Genomic DNA, 17911 nt, shown 5'->3' with positions numbered 1-17911 from the left:
CATATTTTGTTAGTACCTTTAGGATTGACAAAACCTTCTGGTTGCATCATATACAACTCTTCTTTAATAAATCCATTAAGGAATGCAGTTTTGTTTATCCATTTGCCGGATTTCATAAAATGCGGCTATTGCTAACATGATTCAGACAGACTTAAGCATAGATACGAGTGAGAAACTCTCATCGTAGTCAACACCTTGAACTTGTCGAAAACCTTTTTGCGACAATTCTAGCTTTGTAGATAGTAACACTAATATCAGCGTCCGTCTTCCTCTTGAAGATCCATTTAATCTCAATGGCTCGCCGATCATTGGGCAAGTCAATCAAAGTCCATACTTTGTTCTCATACATGGATCTCATCTCAGATTTCATGGCCTCAAGCCATTTCACGGAATCTGGGCTCATCATCGCTTCCTCATAGTTCGTAGGCTCATCATGGTCAAGTAACATGACCTCTAGAACAGGATTACCGTACCACTCTGGTGCGAATCTCACTCTGGTTTACCTACGAGGTTTCGGTAGTAACTTGATCTGAAGTTACATGATCATCATCATTAGCTTCCTCACTAATTGGTGTAGTAGTCACAGGAACAGATTTCTATGATGAACTACTTTCTAATAAGGGAGCATGTACAATTACCTCATCAAGTTCTACTTTCCTCCCACTCACTTCTTTCGAGAGAAACTCCTTCTCTAGAAAGGATCCATTCTCGACAATGAATATCTTGCCTTCGGATCTGTGATAGAAGGTGTACCCAACATTTTCTTTTGGGTATCCTATGAAGACGCACTTCTCCGATTTGGGTTTGAGCTTATCAGGTTGAAACTTTTCACATAAGCAATGCAACCTCAAACTTTAAGAAATGACAGGTTAGGTTTCTTGCCAAACCATAGTTCATACGATGTCGTCTCAATGGATTTAGATGGTGCCCTATTTAATGTTAATGTAGTTGTCTCTAATGCATAACCCCAAAACGATAGCGGTAAATCAGTAAGAGATGTCATAGATCGCACCATATCTAATAAAGTACGGTTACGACTGCCAAACTCGTAACTCAAATATTTTCCTTCTGCGATCATATCGTAGAAACTTTTATTTTTGTTACGATGATTCTCCACTTCACTCTGAAATTCTTCGAACTTTTCAAATGTTTCAGATTTGTGTTTCATCAAGTAGATATACTCATATCTGCTCAAATCATCTGTGAAGATCAGAAAATAATGATACCTGCCGCGAGCCTCAATATTCATCGAACCACATACATCAGTATGTATGATTTCCAACAAATCTGTTGCTTGCTCCATTGTTCCGGAGAACGGAGTCTTAGTCATCTTGCCCATGAGGCATGGTTCGCAAGCATCAATTGATTCATAATCAAGTGATTCCAAAAGCCCATCAGCATGGATTTTCTTCATGCGTTTTACACCAATATGACCTAAACGGCAGTGCCACAAATAAGTTGCACTATCATTATTAACTTTGCATCTTTTGGTTTCAATATTATGAATATGTGTATCACTACGATCGAGATCCAACGAACCATTTTCATTGGGTGTGTAACCATATAAGGTTTTATTCATGTAAACAGAACAACAATTTATTCTCTTACTTAAATGAATAACCGTATTGCAATGAACATGATCAAATCATATTCATGCTCAACGCAAACACCAAATGACACTTATTTAGGTTCAACATTAATCCCGAAAGTATAGGGAGTGTGCGATGATAATCATATCAATCTTGGAAGCACTTCCAACACACATCGTCACTTCACCCTTAACTAGTCTCTGTTCATTCTGCAACTCCCGTTTCGAGTTACTACTCTTAGCAACTGAACCAGTATCAAATACCGAGGGGTTGCTACGAACACTAGTAAAATACACATCAATAATATGTATATCAAATATACCTTTGTTCACTTTGCCATCCTTCTTATCCGCCAAATACTTGGGGTAGTTCCGCTTCCAATGACTAGTCCCTTTGCAGTAGAAGCACTCAGTTTCAGGCTTCGGTCCAGACTTGGGTTTTTCACTTGAGCAGCAACTTGCTTGCCGTTCTTCTTGAAGTTCCCCTTTCTTCCCTTTGTCCCTTTACTTGAAACTAGTGTTTTTGTTTACCATCAACACTTGATGCTTTTCTTGATTTCTACCTTCGTCGATTTAAGCATCGCGAAGAGCTTGGGAATCGTTTCCGTTATCCCTTGCATATTATAGTTCATCACGAAGTTCTACTAACTTGGTGATGGTGACTAGAGAATTCTGTCAATCACTATTTTATCTGGAAGATTAACTCCCACTTGATTCAAGCGATTGTAGTACCCAGACAATCTGAGCACATGCTCACTGCTTGAGCTATTCTCCTCCATCTTTTAGCTATAGAACTTGTTGGAGACTTCATATCTCCCAACTCGGGTATTTGCTTGAAATATTAACTTCAACTCCTGGAACATCTCATATGTTCCATGACGTTGAAAACGTCTTTGAAGTCCCGATTCTAAGCTGTTAAGCATGGTGCACTAAACTATCAAGTAGTCATCATATTGAGCCAGCCAAATGTTCATGACATCGGCATCTGCTCCTGCAATAGGTCTGTCACCTAGCGGTGCATTAAGGACATAATTCTTCTGTGCAGCAATGAGGATAAACCTCAAATCACGGATCCAATCCGCATCATTGCTACTAACGTCTTTCAACTTAGTTTTCTCTAGGAACATATCAACAATAAAAGAGAGGAGCTAAACGCGAGCTATTGATCTACAACATAGATATGCACTATTCCTTTCTGGAGCACCGGTTTTATTTTAGTTCAAGTCACCAGATATGTCTTTTTCAAAGCATGAACATGTTTGTTGTTAAAACATTCAGATTCCTTTTCTTTTAGTTTAATATACTGACACGTCCATTTTGCATCATGTTTTCTTAATGTTATTTATGATGTTTTTATCCATAATAATGCTTTTTGGAGTAATTCTAATGCCTTTTCTCAAGGTATACACAAAGAGGGAGAATTCCGGCAGTTGGAAATCTAGACCTGGAAAAGCTACGTCAGGCCACCTATTCTGCACAACTCCAAACAAGCTGAAACTTCACGGATTTTTTTTATCAAATATATGATGAATATTGGAGCAAATAACTACCAGAGGGGGCCCCAGGCGCGCCCTGGTGGGTTGTGCTCACCCAGGGCCACCTCTGATGCCCATCTTCTGGTATATAAGTCATTTTAACCTAAAAAAAATAAGGAGAGGACTTTCGGGATGGGGTGCCGCCGTCTCGAGGCGGAACTTGGGCAGGAGCACTTTTGCCCTCCGGCGGAGCGATTCCCATGTACCCTCAAGAACACTTTGCTTATCATAAGAAACCGTTTTGGCCTGTCATTTGCCTCAAAAGGATTTGGCTACCTTGTTGAATTTTTGTTACTACTATCGTTACTTGCTCGTTACAAATTATCTTGCTATCAAACTACTCTGTTACTGACAATTTCAACACTTGTAGACATTACCTTACTGAAAACCACTTTGTCATTTCCTACTGCTCCTCCTTGAGTTCGACACTCTTACTTATCGAAAAGAGTTACAATTGATCCCCTATACTTGTGGGTCATCATATACCCACTTGATAACATGTGGGCTCGGGGGGCTAAAACGCCTTTTTCTATTTGATTTTCGATGAGAACGTAGACATACACTCACACCGCCACACACACATGCTTACACCACGCGCCTGCTAAAGAACAGGTCGGAGTTGTGCCACCTTGTCCGGGCTGGGCTAAACTAAAATAGGAATGGCTCATTCATCGATGACGGGTCTGTTGGTGCGGGCATGGTGCTCAGAGACAGTATGGGCAACGTTAGTTTTCTCCTCGTGTAGGAATTATTCTCTTGCAGAGATGTTGTGGAAGCGGAGTTGTGTGCATGCATGAAGGGTCTTCCCCTCACGTTGCAAAGAAGTGATCTTCCAGTTATTATCGAGATGGACTCTAATGTTGCAGTCAAGCTTGTTTAGGCTAAGGAAGTTGATAGATTGTTTTTCTACTCTCTTGTTATAGAGATCGGGCATCTTATGCGGCTTCGTGATTCTTGTATTACTCATGTGTGTCACTCTCAAAATATGGTTAGTGATAGTTTAGCTAATTTCACTCGATTTGAAGGGAGAGCCATGACCTGGATTGGTTCTGGCCCTGATGAATCTATACAACTAGTTGCCAATGACTATAAGGATATTATGAGTTGAGTAATACAAGTTATTTCACCCGCAAAAGAAAATGTTTGGACATTCAGAAAAGTTCATGGATTTGAAATAAGTTTGTGAATGTGAAAAAATTTCATGAATTCAAAAAGAGTTCATGAATTTTACAAACGTTCACAGATTTGAGAAAAGTTCATGAATTTGGAAAAAATGCGCATACATTTTTAAATAATTTGAAATTTGAAAAATATTGTGAAATTGATTTTTTGTGAATTTAAGGAATTTTCATGTATTTGAATTTTTTTGCAATTTTTTAAAATATTATGAATTTCATCTTTTTATGAATTCAACCATTTGACATATTTTTTTTATGAATTCAGCCAAACAAACACATAGAAAAAGCCAGCAATAATAAAAGCACTAAAAACCGGCGATAAAGATCCCAAAAACAAAGGGTTACCTGGATCGGCTCATGGGAAGCACACATGGGCGCCGCATACGTTTTTTTGAAAGGTTGCCTGATGTCTACTACACAACCTTCTTCTTGTAGACGTTGTTGGGCCTCCAAGTGCAGAGATATGTAGGACAGTAGCAAATTTCCCTCAAGTGGATGACCTAAGGTTTTTCAATCCGTAGGAGGCGTAGGATGAAGATGGTCTCTCTCAAGCAACCCTGCAACCAAATAACAAAGAGTCTCTTGTGTCCCCAACACACCCAATATAATGGTAAATTGTATAGGCGCACTAGTTCGGCGAAGAGATGGTGATACAAGTGGTATATGGATGGTAGATAAAGGTTTTTGTAATCTGAAAATATAAAAACAGCAAGGTAACTAATGATAAAAGTGAACGTAAACGGTATTGCAATGCGTTGAAACAAGGCCTAGGGTTCATACTTTCGCTAGTGCAAGTCCTCTCAACAATAATAACATAATTGGATCACATAACTATCCCTCAACATGCAACAAAGAGTCACTCTAAAATCACTAATAGCGGAGAACGAACGAAGAGATTATGGTAGGGTACGAAACCACCTCAAAGTTATTCTTTCCAATCAATCCGTTGGGCTTTTCCTATAAGTGTCACAAACAGCCCTAGAGTTCGTACTAGAATAACACCTTAAGACACAAATCAACCAAAACCCTAATGTCACCTGGATACTCCAATGTCACCTCAAGTATCCATGAGTATGATTATACGATATGCATCACACAATCTCAGATTCATCTATTCAACCAACACATAGAACCTCAAAGAGTGCCCCAAAGTTCCTACCGGAGAATCACGACGAAAACGTGTGCCAACCCCTATGCATAGGTTCATGGGCGGAACCCGCAAGTTGATCACCAAAACATACATCAAGTGAATCACGTGGTATCCCATTGTCACCATAGATACGCACGACAAGACATACATCAAGTGTTCTCAAGTCTTTAAAGACTCAATCCGATAAGATAACTTCAAAGGGGAAACTCAATCCATTACAAGAGAGTAGAGGGGGAGGAGAAACATAAGATCCAGCTATAATAGCAAAGCTCGCGATACATCAAGATCGTATCACCTCAAGAACACGAGAGAGAGAGATCAAACACATAGCTACTGGTACATACCCTCAGCCCCGAGGGAGAACTACTCCCTCCTCGTCATGGAGAGCACCAGGATGATGAAGATGGCCACCGGAGAAGGATTCCCCCTCCGGCAGGGTGCCAAAACGGGTCTAGATTGGTTTTCGGTGGCTACGGAGGCTTCTGGCGGTGGAACTCCCGATCTATTGTCCGTTCTGGAAGTTTTAGAATACATAGGTATATATGGGTGCAGGAAGTACGTTGGTGGAGCTTCGGGGGCCCCACGAGGCAGGGGGCGCGCCCCCACCCTCGTGGGCACCTCCCTTCTCTGCTGACGTGGGGTCCAAGTCCATCCTGTAGCTTTCCTTCAAAAAATAACTTCTCCAGTTGATTTCGTTCCGTTTCGACTCCGTTTGATATTTCTTTTCTTCAAAACACTGAAATAGGTAAAAAAAACCCCAGCAAATCTGGGCTGGGCCTTCGGTTAATAGGTTAGTCCCAAAAAAAATATAAAAGTGGATAATAAAGCCCAATATTGCCCAAAACAATAGATAATATAGCATGAAGCAATCAAAAATTATAGATACGTTGGAGACGTATCATTGCCTCATGACATTTTATTGAAAAGTCAATAGGATTACATCGTTCGGTACATGATGCAGCAGAAATCAGGAAGGTCAAATTTAGCCAAGTGATGTGCCACCTGATTCACTTCTTTTGGGACATGTTGGAAAGAAACTCCATCAATCATCTAAGCTCGAGTAAAGCAATCTAAGAGGATCACTGTATAAGGACCAAGCACCTCCATCTCTCCTCTACATAACTCGATGATCTCCAGAGAGTCTGATTCAATGATGACACTCGTTGAACCCAGGTACTCTAGGAGGTCAATACCTTTTCGAAGCGCAACTGCTTCCGCAGTAGCCTCATCAAGGGCAAGAGACAAATGGCTTGCCGCATCAGTAATTGTTTATCCAATGCTGTTTCGAAGAATAACTCCCACAACTCCGGTTCCATTATGGGTGCTGCGTACGTTTAAGGCACTAAATGGCGCGTTAAGCGCCGAATAGGTACCCGAAGCCTAGTAGACAAGTTGGCCCAACCCGTCAGTAGTCAGCCTAAAGGCCCAATTCCAAGATTAGTCCAAACCAAAACCCAATCTCCAAAAAAAGAAGTCCAAACCAAAACCCTCACCTCGTCCTCCCCTTCTGCCGTCGCCGCCAGCGCCAGCACCTCCAACTACCCCCGCCCCCCGCCCCCCGCCCCCGGTCTCCGATGGCCGACGCACCGGAGCAGCCTACGCCAGACCCACCCACACCGCCGCAGGAGGCTATCCAAAGGCCTAAGAAAAATAAGAAAGGCCGCAGGAAGAAGCCGAAGAAAGCCGCCGCCGCCGCTGCCGCCCCCTCCTCCTCTGGCGCCACCATGGTCGAGGATCCCTTCCTCGTCCTCGCCGGCGGCAAGGAAGGAGGTAACGAGCTGACTTTCCAGTACTGGGCTCCACCTTGGTTCGGTTTGTCTCTGTGATTACTGACGTGTGTGGGGGATTCGGCGCAGGGTTCCTGGAGCTGGAGGAGATCGACGGGGCCGACTTCGGGATCTTCGGGAGCTTCGTGGAGGACGTGGGAGCAAGTGAGAAGAAAGCGTGGAATGACCAGAAGAAGAAGAAGAAGAAAAAGAAACGCAAGCGAGGGGATGCCAAGCGCTTGGATGGGGATGTAGGCGGCGATGGTGATGGTGATGGCGATTGTGCAGGCGATTTGGTAGCTGAGAGCGAGGAGGAGGGTGAGAAGGGTGAGAATAAAAGAAAGAGGAAGAAGAGGAGCAAGAAGAAGAGGAAGGTGAAGGATAATGATTCAGAGAGCAAGGAGGACGTTGCTGATGACAATGTGGAAGGTGCTTAGCTTCTCATTTTCAGCCTGTGGCTTCGGACCATTTGCTTTTGTAGCTCTTAGACTGTAGTTTTGCATTCTTTGCTTTGTTGTGCTTCTGTTAGCTGTGATTTGCCAAATTTATAGTTAAGAATACTGTTGTGTGCTTCCAGATATGCAAGATGACATTGAAAATATGGAACAAGACAACAAAGAGGAGGTGAAATTGGGTGAGGATGAACTTTATGCGTGGCTAGAGCTAAGATTGCATCCCCTTCTTATCAAGGCAATGCACAGGCTTGGGTTCAATGAACCAACACCTATACAGAAGGCTTGCATTCCTGCAGGGGCTCACCAAGGCAAGGTTTGTCAATGTTAACTCATAGGCCACTGGCCATTGGCTTTTTCTACATGAAAATGGTGACGCTATTCTTACTGAAAATATGGTATTGTTCTTATGCTTGTTGCTTTCATAAAGTTGCCTAATGGATATATTATTGTATTATATACTGGTAGTGCTATTTTTCGTCCCTCTTAGTTAACTAATTATTAATCAAAGCTTTTAAAATCGCTCCAGATGAAACCTTAGGTCTTTTAACTATGCTCTTGTATAATTTTTTACACTGCAACAGGATGTTATTGGAGCAGCTGAGACAGGTTCTGGCAAGACACTTGCTTTTGGTCTCCCTATTTTGCAGCGCCTTCTGGAAGAACGAGATAAGACCACAAGATTACATGTAGAAGATGAAAAAGTGGCGGAGGGAAGTTCTACAGGAGGCCCACTCAGAGCACTTATTTTGACACCCACCAGAGAACTTGCCAAACAGGTATAAGAATGACCTAACGTAGACCAATTTACATTTGGCGTGGAATTTAATTGTTTGATGATGCTGTAGCAGCGCAGCTATAAATCTATGGTCTCCATCCTATTGCTTTTTTTTTTGTGAATGACCATCCTACTGCCCTTAGCGCTTAATTGGGTTCAAATTTCCCTAGCTTATTCAGTTTGAATTCTGAATGTCATTGGTCCTGTAATTTCTTCTGTGCAAGCTTTCACCTCTATTCAAATGAGGTACTATGTGTCACCCACTCATTCTTATGTTATTATTCTTATTTAAAGGTCTGTGATCATCTAAAAGAAGCAGCTAAGTTCTTAGGAATTCATGTTGTTCCTATCGTTGGTGGTTTATCCATGGAAAAGCAAGAACGACTTCTGAAAAAGAAACCTGAAATTGTTGTTGGAACTCCAGGAAGATTATGGGAGCTAATGTCATCAGGCAATCAGCACCTAGTTGAGGTTAGTATGTGAAAGTCTGAAAGCATATGTCAAATTGTTAGCGTGCATTTTGGCATTTCTGTGTATCATCAACATACACCATTCATACCCCTTGGATTGCAGTATAGAGAATAATAAATTAAATATTATCAGCAATCATAAGCTAATCTGAAATTGACTGTTTCGCACGAGTGATAACAAATGCCCAACTTCCATGTACAAAATTTTGTTACCGCATTGCAGCCGGAAGATTCCCATCACTGGAAACTAGAAGAAAATGCACACTTACTAGATTCACCTTTTTCTGTTTGTGCAAACTGCAAACAGAAAGCCAGGCTGGCATCTTTAGTCTGGAGAATGCTGGTTTACCTCCCAAGATAAAGAAAACTTCTATTTGATGGAACCCAGTGATCTCTGGTTGAACGGACCTAACCTATATCTGATGGTTATTACTGCTATTTTGGACTTCTGGACAAATGAACCCAATAGTAAACTGAACTCATTTTATATATTTCAGAAGAAGAGAGAATGAGTGTATAAATTTGGCATATTCTACTTATTGCAGTTGTCATTTTGTGGTTATTTTATGTTGAAGACATGGTGCTAACTGTCACAATATTCTGTTTTTATCACTCAGCTGCATTCATTGTCATTCTTCGTGTTGGACGAGGCTGATAGAATGATAGAGCGGGGTCATTTTAAAGAAGTGCAATCTATCATTGAGATGCTTCCATTATCCAATAGTTCTGATGAGCAAACTGTAAAAGCCACATCAAGCTGTGAAACCGTGGCAAATTTGCAAATAAAGAAGAGGCAAACCTTTGTCTTCTCAGCAACGCTTGCACTTTCAGCTAATTTTCGCAAGAAGTTGAAGCGTGGGCTTTCTACTTCAAAGGCATCGACGGCTGATGATCTTAGTTCTATTGAAGAACTTTCGAAGCAGGCTGGTATGAAACCTAATGCAGAAATAGTTGATTTGACAAATGCTTCGATCTTGCCGGAGAAACTTGAAGAATCATTCATCGAGTACGCCTTCTCTTCTTTTTGTACTTCTGTTATTATGGCCACTGTTTTTTTTTTGGCTTGTACTTTATGAAAAAATTATAGACAGTTTGACACTGAAAAAATCATCGCTTGTTTTGCAGGTGTAGTGATGATGATAAGGATGCCAACCTTTATTATATATTGAGTGTTCATGGGCAAGGCCGCACGATAGTATTTTGCACATCGATTTCTGCACTGCGTCACATTTCTTCCTTATTACGCACTCTTGGAATAAATGTCTTGACAAATCATGCTCAAATGCAACAAAGGGCTCGCATGAAGGTGATTTTCTCCCATAAACTATACACGATACTTACATTTAACATTTGTTAAGCTTTTGGAATTATCATTCAGTTTAGATTTGATCTGTTATATACTTATATGGTTATGGCCAGAATTCCTGTAACCCGCACAATCCGGTACACATATGAAAGTTATGCCTTCTATTGGGACATGCACTCTCATCTTTGGATGTTGCTAACAGTAAGTAATGCACTAATGTTTGTCTAAAATTATCAGTTAATAACTGACTCTGGGATAATAGGATGCTTTACTTTTCTTTTCAAGTTCTATGATGATGTATGTATTTTTCTTTTGTTCTTGCTTATCTTACATTGACTCATATGACTGGTTATATCCAAATAAAGTTAAGCACTTCCCATATATCCTTGTTTAGCTTCGCCTTCTGTAACATAAAGCGTTGAGGTTTTTCTGTGTTCATTCAGGCTGTGGATCGTTTCCGTGAAGGCGAGAACTCCGTTTTGGTCGCGACTGATGGTTTTGCAAGGGGCATGGACTTTGATAATGTTCGAACTGTTATCCATTATCAACTGCCACACTCAAGTGATGTAAGTGCACTGTTTATTTCTCAAACCTATACTTTCCTAGATATGGACCAAACTAACTAGAGTTATTCAAATTCTTGTTTGTCCCCTTAGGTTTATATCCACAGGAGTGGAAGGACAGCGCGTAAATCATTGACTGGCTGCAGTATTGCATTAATCTCCCCTGCTGACAAAGCCAAGTTTTACTCTCTTTGCAAGTCGTTTTCAAAGGTGATTTATTTCAGGTGTATTCATACATTAAATATTACTGCATACGTGGCATATTCAATCTCTCATGGCTTGTTATAACTGATCTTTTTGGCCACCGTTTCCGATATATTATTTCATAGCCGCGCACTTCTATTTTGCACCTGTTGCTACATCTGCACTTCCATCGCTGTCAAGTCTCAGCCACTCAGCGTGGTGCATAATTTTACAATGGTTATTTCTCGGATTAAGCTGACTATAACCATTGATTAAAAATCACAGGAGAACCTGCAGCAGTTTCCTGTTGATCAGGCCTACATGCCTGCAATAATGAATAGGCTCTCCCTTGCTCGGCAGATTGACAAGATATCAAGTAAAAGTTCAAAGGCAAGGGCTCTGGTTACATTTTCAGTCATATTCTTTGGTCATTTCTAACATGTATGGATTAACCACTGGCCTCTGGTTAAAGTTAGGTCATGTTTGTCTACGCTCTGATTTTCCTCTGCTTTTCAGGAAAATGCTAACAAATCCTGGCTTCAGAGGAATGCTGAATCCATGGGTTTGATATTGGAGGCTAGTGACAGCGAGGAAGAACGTGTACGGGGCCACAAGCAACGAAAGGCGACTTCGGCACAGCTCCAGAAACTTCAGCAGGTTTGAATGATTATGATGATTATATTAGGCTTATAGGGTTAAATTATCGCTAAACTAAACTATTTGTAGGTGTTCATGATTTTTACAATGTTTACCTATCTGGCCCGTATGTAAGCATATTTTCCTTTGAATCACAGGATTTGAATGAACTCTTGCAACATCCCTTGCAGCCTAAGACATTCTCACGCCGCTATTTGGCCGGGGTTAGTTTTCTGTCATGGAGTAAATGTTATGGATCGATTATGGTATCCTAACCTCACTAGAGTGTCTATTATGTGTTCACTGACTTCAACCATCAATTTATTCAGGCTGGTATTTCACCATTGCTTCAAAAGCAACTAGAAGAGTTGTCCAAAAGGAATGTAAACAGTAATAGCAGTAATGACAATAATAAAGGATCGCGGTTTGTTATTATTGGCCAGGATCGTGTGGAACCGTTGCAAGCTCTTCAAGATTCTGGGCAAGAGGTTAGGTTTCTATAGACTATTTACGGTATTCATAACCAGAATCAAGTTTGTATCTTGTGTATGTACTTGATACATTAGTTGCTTTTGTTTGTGTATGTAGTTCATATATTAACTGCTTTTAATTTATTCTGTCAGATTTGTGTGAACATGGACAAGCAAAGGGAGAAGAGAAGACTTGCTGAGAATTGGAGGCGAAAGAAACACGAAGAGAAGAAAAGTAAACTTTTATCATCCTTTTCTTATATTTCACCTTACTTGCAGTCAGATGAATATTGGATGTAACCTGCCTCTGACCAAGTCTTTACATTTCAAATATCCCCTTAACTATATTTACAATGAAAAACAGTACATACATTATACAGGCAGAGCACACCCGCCTTATAATTACCGTCTTCTAATTTCAGGCACACGAGAACAAAAGAGAAAGGACAGGAGAAGTGCTAAAGAGAGAGACTGAATAATAAATGAAATACTGAAAGAGGAGGCATGTGTTGTTTTGAGATTGTTTGTCTCAGGGTTAGGATTGGTAAATGTGCGGCTGCTTCATCATCAGGCCACTTCAGTTCCACGATTCCTTTCGAGAATGCATGCCTTCGCTGATGATTTTGTCATGAAAGATGATTGAAGAATATGTGAGTTGGAGGAAATGAGACAGAGGCCATGTATTCCGTGTTTTGCAGTTGAAGATAAGTTAGAACTGAGCCCTAGCAGATAATGAACGCCGTACAATTGACTCATCTCTGTAACATGTGTACGTTATCACAGTTTATCTTGGAGTGCTGAAATATTTTTGTTGTCCTGAGTGAGTTCACCCAGATGTTATATGTGGTAGAATTTTCAGGGCCTGTTCTATTATGGACCTTGACTTGATTAGGTGTCTGCCTGTCCAGGCGTGCTCAATGAAACAGAAGACTAACAGTATATCCAACCCAGGTGTGCTAGAGGTAAAATTATGTCTTAACTGACTTCAACCATCAATTTATTCAGGCAGGTATTTCACCATTGCTTCAAAAGCAAGCAAGTACGTAGAATAGTTGTCCGAAAGGAATGTAAACAGTAATAGCAGTAATAACGAGAATATAGGATCTTGATTTTTTATTATTTGGCTAGAGGTACATGTGTCTTCACCAAATATCAGAGCATGAGTACGCACGGGTTTTACAGGGTACAAAAACAGTAAAAAACACAATCTTCTACTCCCTCTGTTTCTAAATATAAGGCTTTGTAGAAATTTCACTATGAACCACATACTAATGTATATAGATGCATTTTAAAGTGTAGATTCACTTATTTTGCTTTGTATGGAGTCCATTGTAGAATCTCCTTAAAGACTTATATTTAGGAATAGAGGGAGTAGCTCGCTGTTAGATTTGTAATGTTTCATTCAATGGATCACATTGCACCTATGACGCTGAACCTAACGCTAAGAGCGACTCCAGCAGAGTTGCCATATGACCCTGATCACCACAATAATTATTAATATGATGATTTTAACTCAAAATAACACTTTAGCAGAGTCCACATATACCTCCCCATTTATGAAGCTCACTTCAAAAATGAGCTCATAGCCTTCAAATATGGAGGATGTGGAGGCCCCGCTTGGAGCTTGTTCCATATCCAATTGCAAACCCACGAGGGAAGTTTCAACTTCTTTCTCGTCGCGCCACAACTGGGTTTTAAAGTTGTTCTTGGTTCATGCACAAACAATCACCGGTGAGCCATGATGAATGTGACGACCAACCACCTGCACATTAATGGTCTCTACCACATCCTTTGATTCCCGGGGCAGCCGTTCGGATGGCCACGTGACTTCATCCCCAGCTATAAATGCCCCATGGCGAGGCGTCCTCATTATCAAAGCCCTAGCCATCTCCTCCCCTTCCATCTCCTCCAACATCCGGGACAATGCCGTTGCGCAAGAACGTAGCCTATTGGCTCACTCTGACGGCTGAGCGGAACCTCACGTCCTGTGCACCGACGCGAACTCTCCCTGTGGCGCACTAGTCGTGGCAGCAGCGGGATCCTCCCCCCGTAGCGGCAACTTATCTGGCGGCGACAGGGGATCCAACGCTTCATGTGGCACCGACGGCTCCACGAGTGGCTGATGGCGTAGAGCTTGCCCCCTTGTCCGAGTGGAGGAGGAGAAGGAGGACGATGACTCGAGGAGGATGTCCATGTCAGCCTCGCTGCCCCCCTCGTTCCAATGAACGACGCTGTACCAGTTGAGGCCAGCCGGACGCGGTGCTAGAGCTCGAGGATCTACTCGACGCCGTGATGTGGCTCTCCGCCCTCGAAGCTCGCAACAAGGAGCGCATCCAGTGACAACAGCGACAGCTCGTGGCTGCCACTCGTGAGTTAGGTCCCTACGCCTTCCTAGACTATCCCTTGGAGGAGGAGGAGGAGGAGGGCGATGACTAGATGGCGCCATCCACCGACTAGTGTTAGGTAGCTCTAGGTAGCCACACTGTATATTTTATTTAAAATATCATTAAAAGATTGTCCAAGCTGCTAACTATATACGTATAAAATAACCATTTTTGGCATTCAATATAGTTGCTATCAAGTTGAGTTACCGTGCTTAAATTGAGCTTAAATTGCCCCTACAAAATTGAAGAAATGGTAAAGAAAAGGAAAAAGAAAATAATTTTCTTATGGGACATCCAATTCGACTTCCGATAAGGAAACATGCTCGACATCTAATTCGACTTCCGATACACAACTGTATTCCTTCGCCGACTCTCACTAGAGACAGCAGCGGCAGGCGCCTCTGCCTACATTAACATCGACATTGCCTCTCTCGATCTCTCGTCCCGGTAATCAGAACCTGATCGTAGCCCTTTCCTTGCTTCTCGCCGCGAATTCACAGAGAACGAGCGAAACAAACGTGCGCGGCGATGGGGGCTTCGACATTCGACGAGCAGAAGGGCGCGGCGACATCGGCCGGTGACCGTGATGAAGCCTTTACGAGTCCCAGCCCCGGCGGCTTCGTTTCCTTCTCCGACAAGCTCCAAGGCGACCTGGACAAGATCGCGGCGGACGCGACCGACAAGGACGTCCTGCATGCCCTCGCGGAGCTCAGCGAGGCCGTCGGCAAGATGGCAACAACGGCGGCCGCGTCCGGCGAGCACGTCTTGCACCACTTGAACTCTGTAGCCACGGGCGAGCTCACCCGCGAGATCGACGAGGCCATCGAGTTGATCGCAGAGGCGGCCAAGGCAGGCGAAGCAGACTGGGTGATGGGCACCACGCGGTTGCTCATGGCCAGCGCCGAGGACATCACCCGCCACCTCACGGAGGCCATCGAGAAAGAGAAAGCAGCGACGGGCGCAGCCAGCGGTGGAGCAGTCTCGGGCGCCGGCGGGGTTGAAGATGAAGAACAGGCCGTGGACGGCGATGCTTCCTTGGACGCTCAGGTTCAGCAGAAGATGTACGAGGAGCAGGAGGAGGCCTTCGTGGACGAATTGGACTACCGCGACATGATCTTGGATGTTGACGAGGCCTTGGATGATTTGCGCCTGGAAGCGGCCGGCTGCAGCGGCGGTGACCGTGCACCGACGACAGGGTTTCTTGGTCGATATGATTTTTTCACACTGCAAGATTTCTTGAAGTTGGTTGGTTGATATGTACTCCGTATAAGAGATGCATATTGGATCTGCTGCAGCGTGGAAGAAATGTAGCACTAGGGGTAGCTAGTTGCAGAGGTTCCCCATGTACGTCCATGTAAGGGCGGGATCGGACAGACTGATCTGCAAGATTTTCTTATTAAGCTCGACGACGAATTAAGTGGATGCACTGCTGCACATTTCTTGCTACATCTACTCGTTCTTGGGAAATTAGTTGTGATAGTATTTCGTTAAGATTGGAACATATATATTTGGATTAATAATGCGAGAAGAGAAAATATATAGATGAGATTTACTGTATGTGATTATTATTATATAATAGCAGTTGCCAAATACGGACCCCTATAAAAAATGTTGTCAAATACGGAGTTTTAAAGAAAAACAGAGTTCTCGCAAAAAGTACCCGGAGTTTTATTTGATTAAACACAAGTAGCATAATAGTTTTCTGAATTGCATGTTGAGGTACATCTTTTTCATATGTGGTTGCACGTTGAAATGACATGTTTACATGCTAAGAGAAATTTGTTAAGAAGAAAGGAATGACCTCCCCGCGCGTCAGCGAGGACAACCAAAAAAGAAAACCGAATGCGTGCACATAACTATTCCACCTGCGTTTAGTATGGCATCAAAAACTTTAAAAACTTGTAACTTTTGATTAGAATGTCAAAATTCAAATCCGTTTTCGCCGTTGGGTTTCTCGTGATGAGTTCTTCAAAACTAGATCCCATATGAGTAGGTTTTGACGAATTTTTTTTTCCGAGCAACTTTGTGTGCTACGGAGACAACTTTAGTGCTATAGGAAAGCAACTCCTTTCCCCCCCTAGTATGACTACCTATCAACGGAGTATCCTTATAAGTTGGTTATCATGACTACCAATTGACTAGCTTCACCTCTAAATCGCCTACCATAAGGACAACTCCAACGTGGATCACCAAAAACGCCTCAAATATTGGAATCGGCCTTTTAGACACTTTTAACCATCCAATGAGTCCAACTATTAGGCATGTAAAAAAAGGTCTGCTGCCCCTTATGAGTTCCTTGCCGTAAAAATAGCATGCATCCCCTATGCAAAAGTAAAAAACATGCACCAACTTTGCTATGATTTCAGACAACTCTTGTAAAATTTGAAGCAACTAGTGTCATGCACTAAAAGAGGGGTTGCTGCCCCATAAGCTCCTTGCAGTAACATCAGACAACCCTTGTGCAAAAAAAAAAACGAACCACAAAAAGACAAGTAGAAACAACATATATATGTATGTTCCACCCGCTCCCCTCTACGGTCGCAGCAAGGGATCCCATCCGAGGAGAAGAAAATCTTGACTCCCCCTCTATGACCCAAACTTAATTACAGGTATCTAAAACATTTAGATATTTACCAAAAAATGGTCTTCATAAAATATTTCTGTTCGTGAGGATTGGGCAACTGGATACATGGTTTTAGGCAAACTATTTGTTGATTGTGGGCAACTGGATACTTTGTTTTAGGCAACTGTATGCTTGACTGTGGGCAACTGGATACTTTTTTAGGGCAACTTTGGGTGTGAAGGAGGCAACTATCGTGCTATAGAGAAGCGACTTCTTCTCTTTGGCCTAGTAGGACTTCCTATTAGGTTTGTTTGTGTAAAAACAAAAAAAATCACACAAAACATAAGGCCCCTTTAATGCTACATACAAAACAACTTCACCATACTATGTGTACCTGTGAATTTTACTAACATTATCCCAAGTTGCCTATCATGGTTGCTCATTTGCCTATTGTTTGATAGTCGGTTGCCTACAATTGATGTGCAGTTGCCTATAAATATTGTAAATAGCCTACCAATTGATGCCTAGTTGCCTACTATTGGTAATTAGTTGCCTATCATTGCTACTCAGTTGCCTAACTTCGCAAAAAATAGTTGCCTACAATATTGTGAAGTGGTTTATCATTGTTTTTCTAAGTTGCCTGCAAACACTCTAAAGTTGCCAAAATTGAGCACCAAGTTGCCTATTGTAGTTAGCAATAGTAGACACAAGAGTATCAATAGTAGATGATGAAGGAAATATGCCCTAGAGGCAATAATAATCTTAATATTTTATTTCCTTATAACATGATAAATGTTTATTATTCATGCTAGAATTGTATTATCCGGAAACATAATACTTGTGTGAATACATAGACAAACTAAACGTCATTAGTATGTCTCTACTTGAC

General features: G+C 42.0%; 1 protein-coding gene across 1 annotated transcript; it reads left to right on the top strand.

Moving 5' to 3' along the window:
* The first annotated feature begins 6995 nt into the window (after window positions 1-6995).
* On the top strand, window positions 6996-12963 carry LOC125539003 (P-loop containing nucleoside triphosphate hydrolases superfamily protein). The gene is made up of 15 exons (XM_048702358.2): window positions 6996-7221; window positions 7308-7646; window positions 7795-7985; window positions 8254-8448; window positions 8742-8918; window positions 9535-9923; window positions 10043-10223; window positions 10667-10789; window positions 10880-10996; window positions 11255-11359; window positions 11486-11626; window positions 11764-11829; window positions 11935-12093; window positions 12229-12310; window positions 12498-12963. The coding sequence occupies exons 1-15, from the start codon at window positions 7026-7028 to the stop codon at window positions 12548-12550; spliced, it is 2514 nt and encodes an 837-aa protein (XP_048558315.2). The 5' UTR covers window positions 6996-7025; the 3' UTR covers window positions 12551-12963.
* Window positions 12964-17911: the final 4948 nt, after the last annotated feature.

The sequence above is a fragment of the Triticum urartu genome, chromosome 2A, assembly GCF_056163025.1.
Source record: "Triticum urartu cultivar PI428250 chromosome 2A, HENAU_Tu73, whole genome shotgun sequence".
In the NCBI taxonomy this organism is placed as follows: Eukaryota; Viridiplantae; Streptophyta; class Magnoliopsida; order Poales; family Poaceae; genus Triticum; species Triticum urartu.
Note: the sequence above shows the minus strand (reverse complement) of the source record. Positions and strands in the feature narration are given on the sequence as shown.